Genomic DNA, 24,339 nt, shown 5'->3' on the forward strand with positions numbered 1-24,339 from the left:
AGTGATCTAACTGCCTAAAGGAAAGGGTTTTATAGAAGAATTTCTTGGCCGAGTGCAGTGGCTCAAGCCTGTAATATCAGCACTTTGGGAGGCCAAGGCGGGCGGATCATTTGAGGTCAGGAGTTTGAGACCAGCCTGACCAACATGGTGAAAACCCGTCTCTACTAAAAATACAAAAAATTAGCTGGGTCTGGTGGCGAGCGCCTGTAATCCCAGCTACCTGGGAGGCTGAGGCAGGAAAATTGCTTGAACCTGGGAGGTGGAGGTTGTGCCGTTGCACTCCAGCCTGGGCGATGGGAGTGAAACTCCATCTCAGGAAAAAAAAAAAAAAGAATTACTTGTGCCCATTTTTGGGGCCATCAAAATAAGAAATAACAGGTCAGTGCAGTGGCTCATGCCTGTAATCCCAGCACTTTGAGGGGCCAAGGCGGGCAGATCACTTGAGCCCGGAGTTCAAGACCAGCCTGGGCAACATGGCAAAACCCTATCTCTACAAAAAAAATAAACAAATTAGCCAGGCATGGTGGCAAAGGCCTGTAGTGCTAGCTACTCAGGTAGCTGAGGTGGGAGGATCAATTGAGCCCAGGAGGTCAAAGCTGCAGTGAGCCAAGATTGCGCCACCAGTCCAACAAGACTCTACCTCAAAAAAGGAAAATAAATAATTCAAATGAAACTGTTTCCTTTTAAAGCATCATTGAGAAAGCCACAAAACAAGGCCTATCAGTGTGGCTAGCTCAACCTGCTATGTTTTGTTAAAATGTTTTTCTTGAGATAAACTGGGTGCAGTGCACATCGGTAGTCCATCAAGCCTGTAATACCATGACATCTAATTTATGATTTCCTTTTGAGCTGCTATTTCTTGGCCAGCAGCTGTGTGTCTCCAAATAATTTTTCCCCCAAACCAGCATGTTTTCTGAATATGTCCTCTTGATCTGCTTACCTAGATGTTTTCCAAATGCTGTAAAATGTTTTTTAAAATTTCATCTTTATTTTTCTACTGAAACTTTTCTGATTTCTCCATCAAAAATATTGGTAATTATTCAGTTGTATCATCTTCATTCTCTTGACTTCATATTTATCATTTTCTCAGGATACTGAGAGATCATCTCCAGTTCTTCCTGAATATCACTAGCTAAATGTTTTGAAGTATCAGTAGGATCAGTCTGCGGTCACATCACCCTGAGGCGCAGCATCTTGTCTAAGTATCAGTTCTACTCTATTGTCTTTGATGTGAATTTTAATCCTGATACTGCATTTTTGCTTTCCTGAACATCTTTCTTGCTTTATTTAAACTTAGCCTGTTATCCCCTTATAGTTCTATGCTCTTTCACAGAAGCCATGATCTGTGGCATTTTATTACAGAAGACAATCTTCTGAAAGTTTTTTATACCCGGCCAATTGATCTTTACTCATTGGTTTCATAGCTCTCAGTATGTATACTGTGACAGTGACAATATTTCTTCCCTCTCTTACATTCTGCTTAATTTTTAGAAGTAGCAATCTGGGGCCGGGCGCCGTGGCTCACGCCTGTAATCCCAGCACTTTGGGAGGCCAAGGTGGGTGGTTCATGAGGTCAAGAGAGCAGACCATTCTGGCCAACATGGTGAAACTCTGTGTCTACTAAAAATACAAAAAAATTAGCTAGGCGTGGTGGCACGCGTCTGCAGTCCCAGCTACTCGGGAGGCTGAGGCCGGAGAATCGCTTGAACCTGGGAGGTGGAGGTTGCAGTGAACCGAGATCACACCACTGCACTCCAGCCTGGCAACAGAGCGAGACTCCCTCTCAAAAAAAAAAAAAAAAAAAAAAGAAAGAAAAAGAAATAGCAATCTGGGTATCTCATAAAGCAGTAAAAAAATGCAGAAGGGCAGGTGCTGATTTCACCACTGGAGACTTTATCGATTAACTTTTGCTGCATAACAAGCCACTTCAAAACTCAGAAGCTTAAAACGAAAACCATGTAGTCACTAATCATTTTGTGGGTAGGCAATTAGATCTGAGTTCAGTTGGACACTTCCGCCAGTCTCAGTCAGATCTCACTCAGGCAGCTCAGACAGCTAGTGGTCTGTGGCCTCTCTCAAATGTCCAGGACCAGCTTGGGTTTATTTATATGGGGCCTGGTTACAAGGTTTTAAGAGTTGCAGAAGAGAAGACATGCTCTAATGTGCATTTTTCAAGTATTTAGATTATGTTTGCAACTGTCCCACTGGCCAAAGCAAAACTATTAGCCCAACCCAGAGGCAGTATGGCAGGGAACTAGTAATAAGCATGGATTCAGGGAAGGGAATCATTTTACAAACAATCTATCACAGAGACCTTATGTTTCTTTCCTTTTCAATTATGAAAATAATAAAAGTCTCTTAGAAAGCAAAAATACTATAAAGTATATATAGCAAAAAGTAAAAACAATGCTCTCTTGCTTCTCCTTTCAACTTTATTCCCCACAAACAACCACCAATAAGAATGATTTTGGCAGGGCACTGTGGCTCACACCTACAATCCCAGCACTTTGGGAGGCTGAGGTGGGAGGATCACTTGAGTCCAGGAGTTCGAGACCAACCTGGGCAACACAGGGAGAGCCTGTCTCTATAAGAAAATACAGTAAATTAGCCAAGTGTGGTGGCAGGTGCCTGTGGTCCCAGCTACTTGGGTGGCTGAGGTGGGAGGATTGCTTGAACCCCGGAGGTCAAGGCTGCAGTAAGCCATAATCGTGCCACTGCACTCCAGCCTGGCTGAGTGAGAGTGAGACTCTGTCTCAAGAAACAAACAAAAAAGAATGATTTCTTTCTCTGTGCACATTTAAGTATATACATGAGATTTTCCATTATTTTACACCAATGGGACAAAACTACATATAAGGTCCTGCTACATGTCTATTTAAGAATACATCAGGTTTCTTTAATAGAGAATTATATCAATATTTACTGTGTACAAAGTATTATATAATGAACCAACTTAAATCAATATCTTCCTGATGAACATTTATATTCTTTCTAGTTTTTCCCTGTTTTGTTTATTTATTTATTTATTTGAGACAGAGTCTCACTCTGTCGCCCAGGCTGGAGTGCAGTGGCACAATCTTGGCTCACTGCAACCTCTGCCTCCTGGGTTCAAGCAATTCTCCTGCCTCAGCCTCCTGAGTAGACGGGATTACAGGTGCACACCACCATGTCCAATTAATTTTTTTTTTGTATTTTTAATACAAAAAAAAATACGGGGTTTCACCATATTGGCCAGGCTGGTCTTGAACTACTGACCTCAAGTGATCTGTCGTCTTGGCATCTCAAAGTGCTGGGATTACAGGTGTGAGCCACCGCACCCAGCCTCCCCATTTTAAAAATGCTGTAACAAATATCTTCATACTAATAAATTTGAATAGCTACACAATATGAAAGGTCAATTTCTGTAGGTGGAAGTGAAGAGTGAAAAAAGATCTGCATTTTTGTACCAGATGTTAAGTTAATGGATAAAAAAGCAAAATGTTTTTCTACCTGAAATTTTCAGGCACAATAGCAAGAATTAGCAAGTTTAAAACTGCATTTTAAAAATCCATTTCCATTTTCATTATAAGCTGAAATTCATTTCAGATTACAGAAATAGGTTAACTGTAGATATTAGTTTCCCACATTTATTGTGTTTTCATCTTTTTTATGTCTCCATGGATCTCTAATGAGAGGTTACATTAGGAAGACCTAATCAGGTATTTTTAAATGTAAGTTGCTGCTAGAAACTTTAAGACTCTTATGAAGCTGCTGCTGTTAGGAAGATTGTATTATTATGTACAAGCATTTGTCAGCAACACCAACTTTGTGACAACTGACAATTATTGTGTTTCATTAAGGATACTATCAAGTCTTTAGGCAATTTTTCAAGTAAGCATTTGCCTGCAAGTTTGAGTTTCCAAAATTGATAAAATTAATAAATCTCAGTAATACATCCCGTTAAGGGAGAAAACAGAACTAGAAGCCAGTGTTTTATTTCAGGTGTCAAGTAAAAAGGGTTATAAAGGAAGGGGACGTTGTATGCAGGCTAAAAGTACATAAAAAGTGATCTAAAATGCTATACTAGGGCTCCTAACAGTAAGCTGTAATATATAAATATTTTCCGATTTATAGCTATGAACAATGTTGGCTAACTTCTATACTATTTTCCTCAAAAGAATTTAGAATATCTACTATTCCAGTCTAAATCAGTTATAAAGACACCAGTTTCTTTTTCAAACTAGGGTTTAAATTTAAATTTTCCCCTAGGAAAACTTCTATGATCATCCTTTTTCTAATGAGCCATATCACAGAAGTTAATATACGAACCACTATACGATCAGCATCTAAAATTAACTAAGGTACTCTATAAAGAGTTTCAAAAAAAACTCCTCTACTACTCAGAGCTTGACTCTGATTTTAAACTCTGAATATATCATTTGGTCATTATTACTGTCAGCAAAAACAGGAAATTAATGGTCCATAGAATTAAATTAAATAGGGCTCTGAATTACCCCATAATTTAAATGACCCTATATTTCACATTTTGCAAAGGCACCTATGTTATAAATTAGCTAATCATATTCTTTTTTCCAAGATTTTGGAGGAAAGTAAAAGTATGACACTAATCTCTATTGAAATCCTCAGTTCTATCAGTAGAACTCAGGAGACTATGGTAGGAAGAAATGCAGTGCGAATAATTAAACCTGATTATCAGGGATGTTTCCAATGTAACGCTGAGATCTCAAAACTCAGGAAATCTCTGTAAATTTCCTGTAAATCCCCCATCTTTACTAAACTGAATTAGCTAAGATCATTGATCCCTACGTACACCTAAAATCCAGGTCCAAGGGGCATCTTTCAGTCCTTCTTTATCAGTCCTCTCTATGGCACTACACTGTTTACCACTTTCTCACCAACTTATAACACTTTTTTCTGTCCTCACAATCTCTTCCATTAACTTCTCTTTCCTTAGTCCAGTCCCTAAATGCATGGCTTCCACCGGAGTATGTGTATGTGTGTATATATATATATATATATATATACACACACACACACACACACATATACAAAAAGAAACATACATACAGGAAGTTACTTAGGAATCATAGCCAGTAAGCTGTAGAGCTATGGTTCAAATTCAAACCTTCTACCTCCTAATCCAATGCTCTTTTCTACCATATGGAATAACCATCTAGATTTTGTATGCAAGTAAAGTTCTTAGTTCTTTTCTGGGACCACATTCTGCTCCCTGGCTTTTTTTTTTTTTTTTTTTTCCCAGACAGAGTCTCACTTCACCTAGGCTGGAGTGCAGTGGCATGATCTTGGCTCACTGCAACCTCCGCCTCCCAGGATCAAGCGATTCTCATGCCTCAGCTTCCTGAGTAGCTGGGATTACGGGCATTTGCCACCACGCCCAGCTAATTGCTTTGTATTTTTAGTAGAGATGAGGTTTCGCCACGTTGGCCAGGCTGGTCTTGAACTCCTGACGTCAAGTGATCCACCTACCTTGGTTTCCCAAAGTGCTGGGATTACAGGCGTGAGCCACTGTGCCTGGCCTGCTCCCTGGCTCTTAGGACGCCGCTGACCTCCAACAAAGCTGTGGTCAAAGGCAAAGGAATAAGCCAACTTCTCTGAATCAGGTTTTCAATCAAAGAGCACACTGCCCCACTCACACATTCTTGTTTAAACAGAGAGGACTATATTACTGGGACATCTTTGTTCCAATCCATGTTTCTGTGTTCATGTGTATACGAGACCAAACTGCATTTGAGACTTGCAAAGCCCAATTGAGCATTTCCTTGTTTAGCATCAGTATCTGCTTTTACCCACTGGTAGACCCAGTGGTTTTTTGTTGTTGTTTGTTTTTAAAGACAAGGTCTCAGTCTATTCCTCCAGGCTGGTGTGCAATGACATGATCATAGCTCACTGCAGCCTCAAACTCCTGGGCTCAAGCAATTCTCCTGCCTCAGCCTCCTGAGTAGCTGGGACTACAGGTGTATAGCACCACACTCAGCTAACATTTTTGTTTGAGACAGCGTCTCACTCTGTTATCCAAGCTGGAGTACAGTGGTGCGATCTCCACTCACTGCAACCTCTCCCTCCCAGGTTCAAGTGATTCTCACGCCTTAGCCTCTCAAGTAGCCGGGATTATGATGGTGGTGGCAGCCCATCTGGAGCAGCTGCTTCAGGGATGCCGACTGCAGTGGGGAAGTTGTGGCCAGTGCTGCATGCTCCGCAGAATGGGTGGAAGCCAGGAACAGGTGGAAGCCAGGCCACCTACTGAGTTGGAGCGGTGGGAGCCCAGCGCTCCTGGGTACAGCTGCAGCTACCCAGCTGCAGCTTTGGACCCATGCTTCCCTGCGTTCTCAGGGTCTTAAGCAGCTCCCTACCCCCACATGCTTGAAAGTACCTGATCCTGCCCCCTGGCCTCTCCCAGCTCCTGGCACCCACTCTGGGATGGAGCAAAGTTGTGGCCAAGCCTGGGAGCTTTCACAACTGACTGGGTGTGCTCATGATGGCACTGACACACAAGCCCCCTGCTGCCTCGGCCCCCTCCAGACTTTGGGTACTGACGAGCATGGGAGGGGGGCCTGGGGGGATGAGGCTGTCAGTTCTGGTTGAAGTCCGTGGCCCAGAGTGAGAACTCAGGGTGCTTTTTCCAGGCCCATCCGTGGCCTCCCATGGACCAATCAGCACACACTTCCGCCATTCTGAGCACAAAATAACCCCAGACAGCCAGACTCATACCCTCTCTGGGATGACATGCCTACAGAAAGGAGCTACCCACTCCTTTCTGCTGAGAGCTGGACACTTGCTGGGATGATCTACCTGCAGGAAGGAGCAACCTACTACAGGTCTCCTCTCTGCTAAGAGCTGGACACTTGCCTGGACAACCTGCTTGCAGAAAGGAGCTACCTACTAGTGGTCTCCTGAGAGCTCTTCTGTCACTCAGTGAAGCTCCTCTCCACCTTGTTCACCCTCCAGTTGGCCACATACCTCATTCTTCCTGGGCGCAGGACAAGAAATCAGGACCTGGCAAATTCTGGGACTCAAAAAATGGTAACACAAACGGGGCTGAAACATGCCCCCTTGCTCGCCACGTTGTGGGCAATGAGAAGGAAAGAGCTGAGGCCCTTTGGGAGTCCAGACCTATGGGCTCCCTGAGCCAGGGATGTGACATCCTCTTTGGGGCTCTGCGGTTCCTGGAGTCTCCAAGCTTCTGGGCACCACCACGTTCCCCTCGTCCAGATGTGAGTGCCTGCAGTGGAAGCTGCTTGAGGCATATCTAATCCAGCTGCAGCTTTGCATGGCGCCAGTGCCTGGAGATGCCTGCCCCACCACGGCAGCTAGCTTGCTTGGCTGTGCGCAGTGGCCAGACCCCATGTCCACTCACTAACACACCCCTCGCTGCTCCATACCTGGCCTACCCTTGGCAGGTGTGGGATCTGGGCCAGTAGCATGAGCCAAGCACAACCTGCCAAGCTGAGTAGGGGGAACAAGCCCAGTGAGCCCAAGCAAAACTCAGGCAAAGGTGCCACTAGCCACAGAGGTTTCTGGCTGGAAAAATAACACCCTAAGGATCCTGTGACATTTTTAGGCATGCACCACCATGCCTGGCTAATTTTTTTTTTCCGGCTAATTTTTGTGTTTTTAGTAGAGATGGGGTTTCACCATGTTGGCCAGGATGATCTCAAACTCCTGGCCTCAAGTGATCTGCCTACCTCAGCCTCCCAAAGTGCTAGGATTATAGGCATGAGCCACCACACCTGGCCAGCTAATTTTTACAATTTTCTATACAGATGAGGTCTCGCTGCGTTGCTCAGGCTGGTCTTGAACTCCTGGCTTCAAGCAATCCTCTCGCCTCAACCTCGAGCAGCTGGACTACAGGCATGCACTACCACACGCAGCTATATTTTTTATTTTGTAGACAGGGTCTCACTTTGTTGCCCAGGCTGGTCTTAAATTCCTGAGCTCAGGCAATCCTCTGGCCTTGGCCTCCCAAAGTGCTGGAATTACAGGCATGAGTCGCTGTGCCTGGCCTGCCTCTATTCTTAGAGTCAAACATTTGTCTGTGTTTGGAATCCTTACTCCTAAATTGAGGAAAAACTTCTCGGAAGTAGCACTTCTCAAATTATAATCTATCACATTAACATAGGCTATGACTTTATCTGGCAAAGCTTTGTTTTTCTCATCTGTAGGCCCAAGATAATAGACACTAATGATATTGTTTTGAGGATTTAATGAATTCTTCGGGGTTCTTAACATAGCTTTTTAATTTTCTCTCTATACTCCTCCTGAAGAGTCTTAAAAACTAACCACTATTGAATGTGGTTAAAAGAGAACACTTTTACACTGCTGGTGGGAATGTAAACTAGTACAACCACTATGGAAAACAGTGTGGAGATTTCTTAAAAGACTAAAAGTAAAACTACCATTTGATCCAGCAATCCCACTACTGGGTATCTACCCAGAGGAAAAGAAGTCATTTATACAAAAAAGATACATGCACAGACGATTATAATGGCACAATTTGCAATTGCAAAAATATGGAACCAGCCCAAATGCCCATCAATCAACAAGTGGATAAAGAAATTGTGATATATATACATATATATGTGTGTATATATATATATGTGTGTGTATATATATGAGATAGGCCATAAAAGGAATGAAATAATGGCATTTGCAGCAACCTGGAAGGAATTGGAGACCATTATTCTAAGTAACTCACGAATGGAAAACCAAACATCACATGTTCTCAGTCATAGGTGGAAGCTAAGCTATGAGGATACAAAGACATAAGAATGACACATGGACTTTGGGGACTCTCGAGAAAGGGTAGGAGGGGCGTGAGGAATAAGACTACACATTGGGTACAGTATATACTGCTTGGGTGATGGGTGCACCAAAATCTCACAAATCACCACTAAAGAACTTATTCATGTAACCAAACACACCTGTTCCCCAAAAACCTACTGAAATTAAAAAAAAAAAAAAAGAACTAACTACAACTACCTCTCCCCTAACCAATTCCCGATCCAGCTTCTACCAGCAACTTTAAAGGGGAAGATGCTCTATGTTTCTAGTAAGACCTGACAAGATCTTAGAGGGAGCTAACATATAAGACCAGGTTATACTGACTTTGATAGAATATATTCTATTATAATAGAATATATTCATCTATTTTATTAATATTTTAGTATAGCATTTAAATAGCTAATTTTCTAGATTCTGGGGAAATGGTGACAGCATAGTATTGAATCTATTCAGATACCTTCCCAACACAGGCAGAAAAAACAGATAATAAAGCAAAACCCACTGATAACATTTCAAGAAAACCGAGGGTTATGGGCCGAATTGTTATTCCCAAAACTCATACACTGAAGTTCTAACTCCCAGTATCTCAGAATTTCACTGTATCTGGAGATAGGGCCTTTAAAGAGGTAATTAAAAAGAAGTCTTTAGGAAAGGTTTTAATACAATATGAGTTGCCTCCTTAGAAGAAGACATTAGGACATACAAAGAGGCGCCAGGGCATAAATGCATGCAAAGATGACCATGTGAGAGCACAGGAAGGAGGCATCCATCTGCAATCCAAGGAGAGAGGGCTCAGAAGAAACTGAATCTGCTGACACCTTGATCTTGGACTTCCAGCCTCCAGAACTATGAGAAAATGCATTTCTGCCATTTAAGCTACTCAGTCTATGGCACCTTGTTATGGCAGCCATAGCAAACTAATACAGTAATATGGTAACCATCAAATCCCAGGTAGTTGGAGACAAATAACCAACAGCCAAAAGACCTGCAAGCTATTAGCATCGATGCTGGAGGAGACAAAGAAAGCAAAACTGGGAACATCTCATGGACCAGTGAAGAAGACAACCCCAAAACAGCCAATATGGATTCACCAGAAAGCACAGTGGGCCATTATGAGAACAGAAACTAAAACTGGGAGGAATTTTGCCTGAGCAAACAGCCACACATGGCTACTAAGCACTTGAATGTAGTTAATCTTAACTGAAATGTATGTAAGTGTAAAATACTCACTGTGTTTCAAAGACTTAGTATAAAAAACAATGTAAAAATATCTCACCACTAATTTTTCTCTATCGATTTATGATGAAGTAGAATATTTTTGATTTATTGGATCAAATATTAAAATTAATTTCACTTGTTTCTTTTTAGTTTTTAATGTGGCTAGAAAATTTAAAATAACATTTGTGGCTTATATTAAATTTCTATCAGTCAATGATTTTCTTTCTTTTTTTTTTTTTTTTGAGATGGAATTTCACTCTGGTTGCCCAGGCTGGAATGCAATGGCGTGATCTCGGCTCACTGCAACCTCCGCTGCCCAGGTTCAAGCAATTGTCCTGCCTCAGACTCCCAAGTAGCTGGGATTACAGGTGTGTGCCACCATGCCCAGCTAATTTTGTATTTTTAGTAAAGATGGGGTTTCATCATGTTGGTCAGGCTGGTCTCGAACTCCCAACCTCAAGTGATCCGCCCACCTCAGCCTCCCAAAGTGCTGGGATTACAGACAAGAGCCACTATGCCCAGCCTAGTCAATCAATGATTTTCGAGAGCATGTGATCAAGATACCTACTGTACTCTGGTGGCAGTCTACCTCAAAGGCAAGTCCAATTCTTTTGGTGGTAAGCCATATAAAATGACAGCCTATATCACAAGCGTGTACAGACAGTTTAGGGTATAATCTCTAAAATAACATGGTTATTTATTTCAATAACAATAACCTTGCCATTACCAGTTTGCAGAACTAGCCTCTAAGAGAATATTAATTTTCTGAAGAAGGAGAAGGAGAAGAGGGAGGAAAGAAGAAAAGAGAAGAAGAAGAAGAAAAGGGAAGGAGAGGGGAAGAAGGGGTCAATGGAACAAACTGTTAATTTCTCAGTTGTCCTCTTTAGGAAAAAGGGAATCCTACGAACAGGCTTCTAAAGGAAGCATTATAGAAACTTTCTTTCTTAAGTTGAATACTGGGAGATCTGATCTGATCGGATCTTATCTTAGGAGATGGAGTTTCGCTCTTGTTGCCCAGGCCGGAGGCAATGGCACGATCTCGACTCACCACAACATCCGCCTCCCGGGTTCAAGCGATTCTCCTTCCTCAGCCTCCCAAGTAGCTGGGATTACAGGCATGTGACACCATGCCCGGCTAATTTTTAGTAGAGATGGGGTTTCTCCATGTTGGTCAGGCTGGTCTCGAACTCCTGACCTCATGTGATCTGCCTGCCTCAGCCTCCCAAAGTGCTGGGATGACAGGCGTGAGCCACCGCACCTGGCCGGGAGCATATTTAATACAAATAATTTCTGTAATTATTTTCATTTAAGACTAGTACACTTCACTTTGGGGCACCTCCCAACTAAAAATACACATATACACACACATTCACACTATATATACTATTATATGTACTATAATAATAATATTATATATACTATCAGTGGCCTCCAAGCCTTCTTTGGCTTTGTGTATTTGCACCTCTGGAGTCAAATAATTAGCGACTTGGAGGCCTCTGCCTTTGCAAAACACTGCAAGTTAGGGATATCACTGATAGACACAGCTGTGTTTCTCAAATACATGTCTCGAGATGCTGCCTTATATAATCCCACTAAGTATTCCATTCTGCTTCGACAGTCTTAGTCACCATGGCAACCAGAACCCTGCAAGCACTTGGGCTTTTGATCATTTTCTGACAGTATTCAAAGCTTTTTCTAACATTATTCTCACTTCATTACTATTGCAACTACATGCAAGAGCCATTATATGCGAAACATTCATTTTATCCAATTCTTATTTTTTTGGATTATGTTTTCTTACACAGTGAGTGGAAAGAAGAGATAAACTATTATGCACATATTATAATAAGGTATTTTCAGCTGAGAAAAATACTTCATTAAGATATTCACAGCTGGGAAAATGAAAGGCTCTGACAACTTAGATGAACAGCTTAATATAATGTGGAAAGACACACCTCCAAGAGTAAAAAGAGAATTTATTATATCCCAAATGAGACATGATACAAAAATCTGAAACCTTTCATGCACTGAAATGCCCTTTTTCACTCTGCTCATAATGGGTTAAAAGTCCAAGTAACAGGGAATACAACAGGGGAGGTTTGTGAGGTGCTGTGTGTTCTACTTCTCCATCTGAATACAAGTCACATGGATGTATTCAGTTTCTTAAAAACACATTTACAGCATGTGCACTTTCTCGCAAGTTAATTATACTTCAGTAATAAGTTTAACACACAGTTCATGAATTGAAGAAAGAAAGCGAAAAGAAAAGCATGTTAGAACCTGTGGAAAAGCAGAAAAAAAAAAAAAAAAAAAAGACAAGCACTAACAGTGAAAAGAATGCTAGAAGGAAAGGGCTTAATATTAAAAACTGACACTATTCCAGCTGGATCCCACTTCATTCCATTTCCCCAAAAGCCAATGCTGGTCCAGACCACTACCAATACATTTCCTTTTCTCTATAAGGACCATGGACCTACTCAGACCAATTTAAATAAGGGGGTGGGGTGGGCACAGGGGGATAGCAACCCAAAAAACCTCATAATTATTCCGAAATAAATCTTGTCCCTTTCTAAAGAAATGCTCATAAAGCAACATCAACACTCAAAAGAAAACAGGTTTCTGACTGACATAACTCAAAGATCTTCTTTACACAGGAAACAAGGAGAGCAGTGTAGACAAGAATGCCAATACACACCTCCAACCCACCACACCACAGGGAACTTTAAGGAAGGCCTACAAAACTGACAAAGAGAGCCCTTTATAATCAAGGTCTAATATTGAAAAAAGAACGCTTTTTTTTCTTTTTATAAAAGGGACAAGGTCTCACTGCATTGCCCAGGCTGGAGTACAGTGGCATAACATAGCTCATTGCAGCTTCAAACCCCTGGGCTCAAGTGATCCTCCCACGTCAGCCTCCCAAGTTGCTGGGATTAAAGGCACACACCACCATGCCCAGCTAATTTTTAAATTTTTGGTAGATGGAGTCTTCCTATGTCGCCAGGCTGGTCTGGAGCTCTTGGCTTCAAGTGATTCTCCTGCCTTGGCCTCCCAAAGTACTGGGATTACAGGTATCAGCCACTGCTCCTGGAGACACTTTCATTTATGTAAACAAAACAAGAAAACATTTCTACGGCTGCTATACTGGACAACCACATCTCTCTCAAACAAAAATCCAAAAGCATTCAGAGAAGATGTATAGTTTGCTCACCACAGACCTATTTTTGTATAAATAATTATGGCTGGCTTATTTATTTATTTATTTAGAGACAGAGCCTTGCTCTGTCACCCAGGCTGGAGTGCAGTGGCGTGATCTCGGCTCACCGCAACATCCGCCTCTCGGCTTCAAGCGATTCTCCTGTCTCAGCCTCCTGAGTAGCTAAGATTACAGGCACGTGCCAGCATGCCTGGCTAATTTTTGTATTTTTAGTAGAGATGGGGTTTCACCATGTTGGCCAGGCTGGTCTCGAACTCCTGGCCTCAGGTGATCTGTCCGCCTCAGCCTCCCAAAGTGCCGGGATTACAGGCGTGAGCCACCGTGCCCAGCCAATTACAGCTTATTTAAATTGAAGAGGGTCATTCCATAAAACATTGAAAATATATCCATGGTATATTTGCTCATCCACTCTTCCAGGTGACAGGTCAAAATTTATCATTATTAGTACTGTCAAATTTTAAAACAGCACCTTAAAAAGATATGACTCCATACCTGGGATATAAGATTTATATTTCAAAAAAGCTCAAAGAGTAGATTTGAAATGTTCCCAACACAAATAAATGATAAATGTTTGAAGTGATGGATATCCCAAATCCATAATGTGATCATTACAATGGTATGTATGTATCAAAATATCACCTGTACCCCATACATACGTAAAATTATTATGTATCAATGTTTAAAAAGAAAAAATGAAAAATACGCAATAATCAAAACAATTGGAAGTGTTTTTCTGATTAAAAAAAACCATAAAACTAACATCCCATTCCATACACAAAAATTAACTCAAAATGGGCTGGGCATGGTGGCTCATGCCTGTAATCCCAGCACTTTGGGTGGCCGAGGAAGGCGGATCACTTGAGGTTAGTTCAAGACCAGCCTGGCCAACATGGTGAAATCCTGTTTCTACTAAAAAGAATACAGTGCGGTGGCACCAACTACTAGGGAGGCTGAGGCAGGAGAACTGCTTGAACCTGGGAGGCAGAGGCTGCACTGAGCCGAGATCATGCCACTGCACTCCAGCCTGGGTGACAGAGAAAGGCTCCATCTCAAAAAAAGTAATTAAAATAAAAAGAACTCAAAATGGATCACAGACCTAAATGTAAGAGCTAAAACTATAAAACTCTTAGAAGAAAACACAGGAGTAAATTTTCACGACCTTAAGTTAGGCAATGATTTCTTAGATGCAATACCAAAAGTATAAGCAATGAAAGAAAAGAATGACAAGTTTAACTTTATTAAAATTAAAAACATTTGTGCTTCAAACAATATCATTAAGAAAGTAAAAGACATGCCGGGTGCGGTGGCTCATGCCTGTAATCCCAGCACTTTGGGAGGTCAAGGCGGGTGGATCACCTGAGGTCAGGAGTTCTAGACCAGCCTGGCCAACATGGTGAAACCCCATCTCTACTAAAAATACAAAAATTAGCCAGGCGTGGTGGCAGGCGCCTGTAATCCCAGATACTTGGGGCAGGGGGGGCGGTGGATGCTGAGGCAGGAGAATCGCTTGAACCCAGGAGGCAGAGGTTGCAGTGAGCGAGATCACACCATCACACTCCAGCCTGGGGGACAAGAGCAAAACCTCATCTCAAAAAAAAGAAAGAAAGTAAACGACAATCCACAGAATAATATATATTTGCAAATCATACATCTTACAAGTGACTTGTATCCAGAATATATAAACAATTATAAATTAATAATTTTAGGCCAGGCATGGTGGCTCATGCCTGTAATCCCAGGACTTTGGGAGGCTGAGGTGGGCAGATCACGAGGTCAGGAGATCGAGACCATCCTGGCTAACATGGTGAAATCCCATCTCTACTAAAAAATACAAAAAATTAGCCAGGTGTGGTGGTGGGCGCCTATAGTCCAAGCTACTCAGGAGGCTGAGGCAGGAGGATGGCGTGAACCCGGGAGGTGGAGCTTGCAGTGAGCAGAGATCGCACCACTGCACTCCAGCCTGGGTGACAGAGCGAGACTCCATCTCAAAAAAAATAAAAAAATTAATAATTTTAAAAATAATTCAATTTTTTAACTGGTCAAAGAATTAGAACAGATATTTTCCCAAAGAAGAAACAGAAATCGCTAACAAGCACATAAAAAGATGCCCAACATTAGGGAAATTCAAATCAAAACCACCAAGAGACACCATTTACGTCCAGTAGGATGTCTATAATCAAAAAGACAGAAAATAATAAGTGTTGATGAGAATGAGGAGAAACTGGAACACATTACTGGTGATGAGGCCACTTTGGAAAACAGTTTGGCAGGTCCTCAAAAGGCTAAACACAGAATTACCATATGACCCAGGAATTCTACTCCTTGGTATATGGCCAAGAGAATTGTAATCCCAGCACTTTGGGAGGCTGAGGCAGGTGGATCACCTGAGGTCAGGAGTTCGAGACCAGCCTGGCCAACATGGTGAAACCTGTCTCTACCAAAAATACAAAAATTAGTTGGGCATGGTGTCAGGCACCTGTAATTTCAGCTACTCAGGAGGCTGAGGCAGGAAAATTGCTTGAACCCAGGAGGCAGAGGTTGCAGTGAGCCAAAATCGTGTCATTGCACTCCTGCCCGGATGACAAGAGCAACACTCCGTCTCAACAACAAAAAAAGAAAACCTACGCTCACATAAAGACTTGCATACAAATGTTCACAGGACTATTATTCTTGATAGCCAAAAAACTCAAATGTCTATCAACTGATGACTGGACAAATTGTGATAAATCCTTACAATGGAATATTAATCACTAATAAAAGTAGTGATATGTGCTGTAACACAGATGAACCTCAAAAACATTACATTAACGAAAGAAGTCCATGATAGAAGACTACATATTGTATGATTCCAATTATTTAATATATAAAATATCCAAAATAGGTAAATCCATAGAGACAAAAAGTAGATTGGTGGTTGTCAGGGGGTTAGGGTTTGGAAGAATGTAGAATCACTGCTAATAGGAACTGGATTTCTTTTGGGGGTGATTAAAATGATCTAAAATTAAATTGTAGTAATAGCTGCACAATTCTGCAAACATACCAAACTTTTCAATTGTCAACTTTGAATGGGCAAATTTTATTGTATATAAATATAGCTCCATAAAACTGTCTCAAAAAAAAGGGGTCCAAGCTATTATAACTATGTCAGTGTTTTAAGTTTGAGAGCCCATGTGCCAGAAGTTACACAAGGGATTTAAATGCAAGCTTTTAAATGCCTTCCTACCTTTAAATCTGTAATCCCTTTAAGATTTTATTTTTATTTTTTGGTTAAGGGTCTTGCTCTGTCACCCAGGCTGGAGTGCAGTGGTGTGATCACAGCTCACTGAAGCCTCGATCTCCTGGGCTTGACCAATCCTCTCGCCTCTGTCTCCCGAGCAGCTGTGACTTGAGGCACTCGCCACCACATCCAGCTAATTTTTTCATGTTTTTGTAGAGACGTGGTTTCACCATGTTGCCCAGGCTGATCTCAAACTCCTGGGCTCAAGTGATCCTCCCACCTCAGCCTCCCGAAGTGCTGGGATCACGGGCGTGAGCTACTGCACCTGGCCTCTTTTAACTTTTTACTTACTTAATTTCAACAGGCACATAGATATGTGGGAAATAGTTTCACTAGATGTGCTAAAGCTGAGGCTAGCTGTGAGCAGAAGTTTGCCTTGGGTTTTGTTTTTTTACAATTTCGTCATAGAATAATTGAGGGCAGGGACTGTTAGCTTTATCTCTGAATTTTCGTACCCAATACAGAATGTGGTACATACTGGGTGCCAATTAAATGTTGAAGAAAAAAATATACCTGGAAGGCAAAGAAAAAAAAAAAAGTCTAAGTATGCAAATTTAAGAGGTTTAAAATAATCTATTACAGGAAAACAAAAGATTTAAACCCCAGGCATACCAAGGAAAACTTCTGAATTAAAATAGTGAAAGAAAATATTCTTTAAAAAGACACAAGTAATTTATAAAGCCAAAGAAAAACATGATCTCAAACATCTCCTCTGCAGCATAAAATAGGAAGCAGCAGAGTGCAGGAGTTAAGAATACTGCCTTTGGAATCCTCCATTTAACAAATATTCACAAAGCCTTTACAATGTGCAAGACATGGGCTTAAAAACTAGAGAAACAGTGACAAACGGGCCTGCTCTTAGGGACATTTCATTTTAATGCGGGAGAGACATAATAAGCAAGTAAATAATATTAAGAGTGGTAAGTGTCATGAAGCAAATCAAATGAATATAGGAAAAAGAGAATGATTAAAAGGGCAGCTTTAGACAGAATGGTATGTGAAAAAAATCACACAATTTTTTTAAAAGATAAATTATCTGGTTTAAAAATAAACCCTGCCAGTATACATCCAAACCTGGGGATGTATAATACAATTGTAAAATGTAAGATAAAAAGATTTCATTTTTATCCACAAATAAAGCATAAATTAAAATAACTTAGTGTCTTTACAATCACTCCTTCCTATATAAATTTTCAAAAATAAAACCTGTTTATCCCTAGAATTTTACCTATTGTATGAATTTTCTTCTAACTGGTACTAAGCTAATGAAGCTTTAGGTCTGAAGTCAGTGAATATCCTAAGACTCTCAAGAACTGAAATATAGGTTAAATCATAAATAGCATGGTTTATAACACCTCATCATTACTTTTTCTACCCACCCCCCACCATCACCACCCCGATCTGGTAGACAAAGGTAACCATCATTACTTTAGGCACAGACATTTCATCCCAGAAAACAAATAAAGAAAGAATAAAAGAAACAAGCAAGTAAACAAATTACAAAAATGCAATAGGAGGCTCCACATTCAATTGCATATGCATTTTTAGGCTCCTCAGACCTCAACACCCTAATGTGCAAAACCAGATTTAAATCAGATCTGTTGTGAGTAATTCATACAAAACCATCTCACAAAATAGCTCTTTTTAACTTGACTAAAACAGTGTAAGTTATCCTCTTTTCCTATTTTTTTATCTAAGAATTTTAAAAATGATGTCAAAGAAAAAATGATCACTCTAATACAGAAATTTATATGACATTCTACTCGTAATTTTCAGAAACTTACCACACATCAGCCAGAAAAAAAACAAATGCAGAACTAAAGAAAAGTTCAAAACATCAAGAGTCCACTCACCTTAACCCATTGAACAGTTGCTTTGATTTATCCAGAAGATAACAAAAATCTGTAACTGTTTTCCTCTCTCCCTGTGGGATATCATCTTCAGCACCTCCAGAGGACATGATTTCTTTAAGAGCAAATTCAGTCCTGTAAGAAAACATATGTTTATTCATCCAGCAGGTAAAAATAAAAATAGAAAAAAACCTTAGTTATAACATCTGATAGTATTTTTTATCCAAGACAGATATAGAATTCTTCTGATTACAATCAAATCACAAAAATATAATTTAAGTGTAAGACACTGTAAGAAAATAGATCATCTCAGTCGGGCGCAGTGGCTTACACCTGTAATCCCAGCACTTTGGGAGGCCAAGGTGGATGGATCACCTGAGGTCAGGAGTTCGAGACCAGCCTGGCCAACATGGAGAAAGCCTGTTTGTACTAAAAATACAAAAATTAGCCGGGCATGGTGGTGGGCGCCTGTAGTCCCAGCTACTCAGGAGGCTGAGGCAGCAGAATTGCTTGATCCAGGGAGGCGGAGGTTGCAGTGAGCCGAGATGTGCCACTGCACTCCAGCCTGGGTGACAGAGCGAGACGCCGTCTCAAAACAAACAAACAAACAAACAAACAAACAAAACAAACAAAAAAAAGAAAGAAAATAGATCATCTCCTATCATTGGTATGGATGAAAATTGGAACCATATTAGAAAGCAATTTTTATAATATCCTTTCATCTAATAAATATTATTTGAATGCCTGTTGTGTTCTAGGCATTCCTCTACATGGTTAACAATCTAAAAATATTGATTTATTTATTTGTCTATTTGATCCATTCTATAAATCCTTCTGGAAAATGATCCCACAAATGGAAAACACTTTATCCGTGTATTTATTTTAGTATCATAACATTTAAAAATTGAAAACAACCTAAAGGCCCCAAAGACGAAAATGGTTAGGAATACTGACCACCGCACTCTACCCAATCACTAACTTACAACTCTGTTTAAGAAGGTGAGGCAATGGTATGAGTACACTTTGGTATAAAAGGGATATAAAATCACACACACACACATATACATACACACACATGTACACACACAGACGTATATTAAAACTATATTGAATTGAAACTATCTCCACTTGTAACAAATTTCATAAACCTGCCATGTAAAAAGAGAAAACAACAGTAAGTTGTCAGACAGTATGTACAATACAAACCTAAACTAAATTTTAAAAACTGATTTGTGTTTACACACAGACAGAAATTCCTGGAACAACATAGGAAAATTTGGTCCTGGTGTAGGATGTAAAAATAGGCAGACAAAATATAGTCACTGAAATAATGTGATACAGTTGGTGAAATAATGAACTTTAATAGATGGACTGAAGAACAGAAAGGATACAGCTGAACAAATTAATAAGCTAAAATACCAGATTTGGGGTACTCTGCCAAAAGACAGTAGAAAGAGATAAAATATATAAAAGAAAAAGCAAGAGATAAGATAGAGAAATGAGGGAAATCAACTGCCACACAATAGCTTACACAGGAAGAGAGAAAAACACAAATGAGAGTGAAGAAATATTTGCAGAAATAATGACTAAATTTCCCAGAATTAGAGAAAATATAACACCTAAAATTGAAAGGACTCAAAGAATGTCAAAATAATCCCACAGCTAGAACCATGAAAGTAAAACTTAGGAAATCAGAATTCTCTTCCCTTTCTGAAAAATTCACTCTTACAGCCACCAAGTGGGTATCCACATCACAGGGTACCTGCATGGGTGTTGGAATATAAGCTATGTGAGGAGGCCATTCGCAGGCGAGCCAGCTTGCACAGAATGTTGAAGGCCGAGTGTGGTGAGGAGGGCACCCATGAGGGCGGAGGACTGGCAGGGAAAGTAGGAGCCTGAGCACAGTGACAGCACCTCCATGTAGAAGGGTTCAAAGCAGCAATGGGAGATTTGCTATATAGAGAGGGAAGGATCAAATAAGATCTATTAAGGGCAGGCGCCTTAATTACACACCTGTAATCCCAGCACTGTGGGAGGCAGAAGCAGGAGGACCACTTGAGGCTAGGAGTTTGAGACCTGCCTGGGCAACACAGTGAGATCCTGTCTCTACAAAAAATTTAAAAATTAGCCAGATGTGGTGGCAGGTGCCTATAGTCCCAGCTACTCAGGAGGCTAAGGCAGGAGAATCGACTGAGGCCAGCAGTTCAAGGGTGCAGAGAGCTACGATCCCTCCACTGCACTTCAGCCTGAGTGACAGAACGAGATCCCATCTCTTAAAAAAAAAAATTCTTTTTTTAAAAAGATTTATTAAAGACAATGGGACCCAGAGTTCTCACTTGGCAGAGAAGGGAGATGTAAATATGGAAATAGAAAAAGTTAGAATGAACTCTGTGGATTGAGACTGGGCCAGGTGCAGTGGCTCACGCCTGTAATCCCAGCATTCTGGGAGGCTGAGGTGGGCGGATCATTTGGGGTCAGGAGTTTGAGACCAGCATGGGCAACATAGTGAAACCCATCTCCACCAAAAAATACAAAAATTAGCCCAGCATGGTGGGGTGTGCCTGCAGTCCCCAGCTACTTGGGAGGCTGAGGCAGGAGAATCACTTGAACCCAAGAGGCGGAGGTTGAGGTGAGCCGAGATCATGCCACTGTACTTCAGCCTTGGCAACAGAGCGAGACTCTGTTTCAAAAAAAATAAACTGTAAACTAATGGATTTCCAAAGACACAGACACACATGCATGGTGTGTGTGTCTACATAAGCACACACAGATGCATACTCCCTAGCTCTGTAATTCTATCTACTGAGAGCGCCTTAGAGCAGTGATCATCTTCCCTCCCCAGTAGTATGAACATTTCTAGCACCTAGCTCTTGGCCTCTAATACCATTCTCCAATAAAAGGAACCAGACATCGCTGGAGAATTGTAATTCGCTAATTACAGCACAGGGGTAGAAAAAGTACAGGATGAATCTGAAATATCTTGTGGTAGTAAGCAAGAAAGTGCTCAAGGAATGCTAAAGAATGTCAAAAAGATATATGATCAAGCTTGAAGGAGATCTCACTGGCTAAACAGGGTAATTTCAGCATGAATACCAATAGTAATAGCAATGGATTATAACCTACTGAACAAAATAAGAAATCATGAATCAATATAGATATAAATAAATGAGTGAATAAATGGAAAGTGTGGCAGTGAATGGGATAGTTTCAGAATACTTCCCCCATAAACTACACATTACTTCCAAGGGAAAAAGTAACTTCAGAGCAGTAAAACCCAGCAGACACTGCCTTGATCAAATGATCAAAGTGAACATCATTAGTAATCAGACAAATCAAAGTCCCATGCAATGAGAAGTATTGTTCCTGTCAAAGATCTGTAGCCTGAGTCTAATCATGAGGAAACAGACAAAACCAAGTTGGGGGACATTCTACAAAATAACCAACCTATAATCTTCAAAAATGTCAAGTACTTCCCTTCAAAGAAAAGGGAAAACTGAGGTATAATGCCTGATTCTCCCCTGGATCCTTCTGCTGTAAAGGATGTTATTGAGACAACTGGTAAGGCCTGAATGGGGTCTGAGGACTAGACAGGAGTACATTTCAATGTTAATAAGAAAAATGTTCAACTACCAATGATGAATTGGTGAACAAAATACAAACATAGTAAAATACAGTAACAAAATACAAACCTAATGCAGCAAAATGAGCACATTAAAACTACACTAATCACAGCAATTGAACATGCACTGAAACCAGCATAGTTGCTAGAGGCAGTGTAAATTAGTTCAAACCCATGAGTTTCCCTGAATGTATGAGGGGACATTAAATGGTCATTCTATTAGATCTATCAATTACACTTCAGAAAATTTATCCTGAGGTTAACTGTCATTACTGGTAAATTACTCATAACGCTAGAACTGGTGAAGAATCACTAGCATCTGACATTCTTCAAAATCTATCTTTCCAGTCTCACCTTCCACTAGCACACACATACCTATTCTCCCACCACAATGAAATACTTGAAAGCCTCTGAACAAATCCTGCTCTTACACAGCATCATGATTTACATGCTATTCCCCTGGCCTATTTTGTACACCTACCAAATTTATATTCATAGTTGAAGACAGCATTCAAATGACAACTTTTCAGTAAAACTTTCCTTGAAAATCTAAATCTCTCCCTGGCACCTACTTCTAATCAAGTCAGTAGGGGCTTCTTCAGTTACTTCACAAAGAGTTAAACAAATATAACAATTATTTGTTTTTTGAAAAGTCTATCTCACCATCTAGACACACATTGTCCAAAAGTGTAGTCATTAGCCATTTGTCACTATTTGGCACTTGAAACATGGCTACTCTGAATTGAGATGTGCTGTAAATGTGAGGTATAAGTGTAAAATATGCCAGGTTTAGAAGGCTTAGTATGGAAAAAAAAAAAAAAGGCATGGCAGATAGTGAAAGAAAACTGATAAAGACATACGGCAACATAAAGATGGCATTAATATGTAATCCTAGCAACAGCATTGTTTGCGGAGATAATTCTCAGCAGACATCTTCAGAGTGGCATATTTCTTCAAAGTAGTTCCAACTGTCTTGCAAACAGCCAGGTATTCTGAATATATAACTAAAAAGATCATCATATATATTTTTAAATCTTTCAGTATGCTAGTGATATGGTTTGGCCCACCCAAATTTCAACTTGAATTGTAAATCCCAGAATTCCCATGTGTTGTGGGAGGGAAGCAGGGGGAGGTAACTGAATCATGGGGCCATCTTTCCCATGTTATTCTCATGATAGTGAATAAGTATCATGAGATCTGATGGTTTTATCAGGGGTGTCCGCTTTTGCTTCCTCCTCATTTTCTCTTGCCACTGCCATGCAAGAAGCATCTTTCGCCTCCTATCATGATTCTGAGGCCTCCCCAGCCACGTGGACCTATAAGTCCAATTAAACCTCTTTTCCTTCCCAGTCTCAGGTATGTCTTTATGAGTAGCATGAAAATGGACTAATACAGCTAGGTTGCAAAAGACAAATAGTTTGTGTTTCATGACTTTCTCAGTATTCCTATTCAAGCATTTCATAAATATACCACTCTTTCTTGTAGCTGCTACTTATCACATTCTACTCTAATATTACAGAAACCTGTGCCTCATGTCATACCAGATTATAAAGTCCTTGGATGGGCACGGTGGCTCACGCCTGTAATCCCAGCACTTTGGGAGGCCAAGGTGGGCAGATCATGAGGTCAGGAGATTGAGACCATCCTGGCTAACATGATGAAACCCCGTCTCTACTAAAAACACAAAAAATTAGCTGGGCGTTGTGGCGGGCACCTGTAGTCCCAGCTACTCTGGAAGCTGAGGCAGGAAAATGGCATGAACTCAGGAGGCGGAGCTTGTAATGAGCAGAGATTGCGCGACTGCACTCCAGCCTGGGCGATACAGCGAGACTCCGTCTCACAAAAAAAAAAAAAAAAAAAAAAGGCCTTAAGGGCTAAACCCATGTTACATTTATTCTTGCTCTTCAACTAAACCTCCAACAGAACTTCAAATACCTCGAGTATTTATTTCAGTCTTATGAATTGAAATGGATTATGGTAATAGTTTTGGACAAAGTAATATAAAACCTAAACTTAAAAAAATATTGTTCAAGGCTGAGCCCGGTGGCTCACGCCTGTAATCCCAACAATTGGAAGGCTGAGGAGGGCAGATCACTTGAGTCCAGAAGTTAAGAGATCAGCCTGGACAACACAGTGAAACCCTGACTCTACAAAAAAATAAAAAAGCTAGCCAAGCATGGTAGGTAGCACATACCTGTGGTCCCAGCTACTCAGGAGACTGATGTGGGAGGACTGCTTGAGCACAGGGGTTTGAGGTAGCAGTGAGCTACAACAGTGTCACCGCACACCACTGGAGGCAACAGAGCAAGACCCAGCTCAAAATCAAAGAAATGAAACAAAGAAAAGAAAAGAAAAAAATATA

The 24,339-nt window shown here is 40.8% G+C and overlaps 1 protein-coding gene across 3 annotated transcripts in view; it reads right to left on the reverse strand.

The window, feature by feature from the left end:
* The window catches only part of SCAI (suppressor of cancer cell invasion), a 186,685-nt gene that overhangs the window by 79,492 nt on the left and 82,854 nt on the right, over window positions 1–24,339 (reverse strand). For all 3 annotated transcript variants that reach the window (XM_032165116.2, XM_032165115.2, XM_032165114.2), the window contains one exon: window positions 18,362–18,493. In XM_032165116.2, the coding sequence (XP_032021007.1) occupies window positions 18,362–18,493 (132 nt within the window). The remainder of the gene's footprint in view (window positions 1–18,361; window positions 18,494–24,339) is intronic.

The sequence above is a fragment of the Hylobates moloch genome, unplaced genomic scaffold, assembly GCF_009828535.3.
Source record: "Hylobates moloch isolate HMO894 unplaced genomic scaffold, HMol_V3 SCAFFOLD_10, whole genome shotgun sequence".
Lineage (NCBI taxonomy): Eukaryota > Metazoa > Chordata > Mammalia > Primates > Hylobatidae > Hylobates > Hylobates moloch.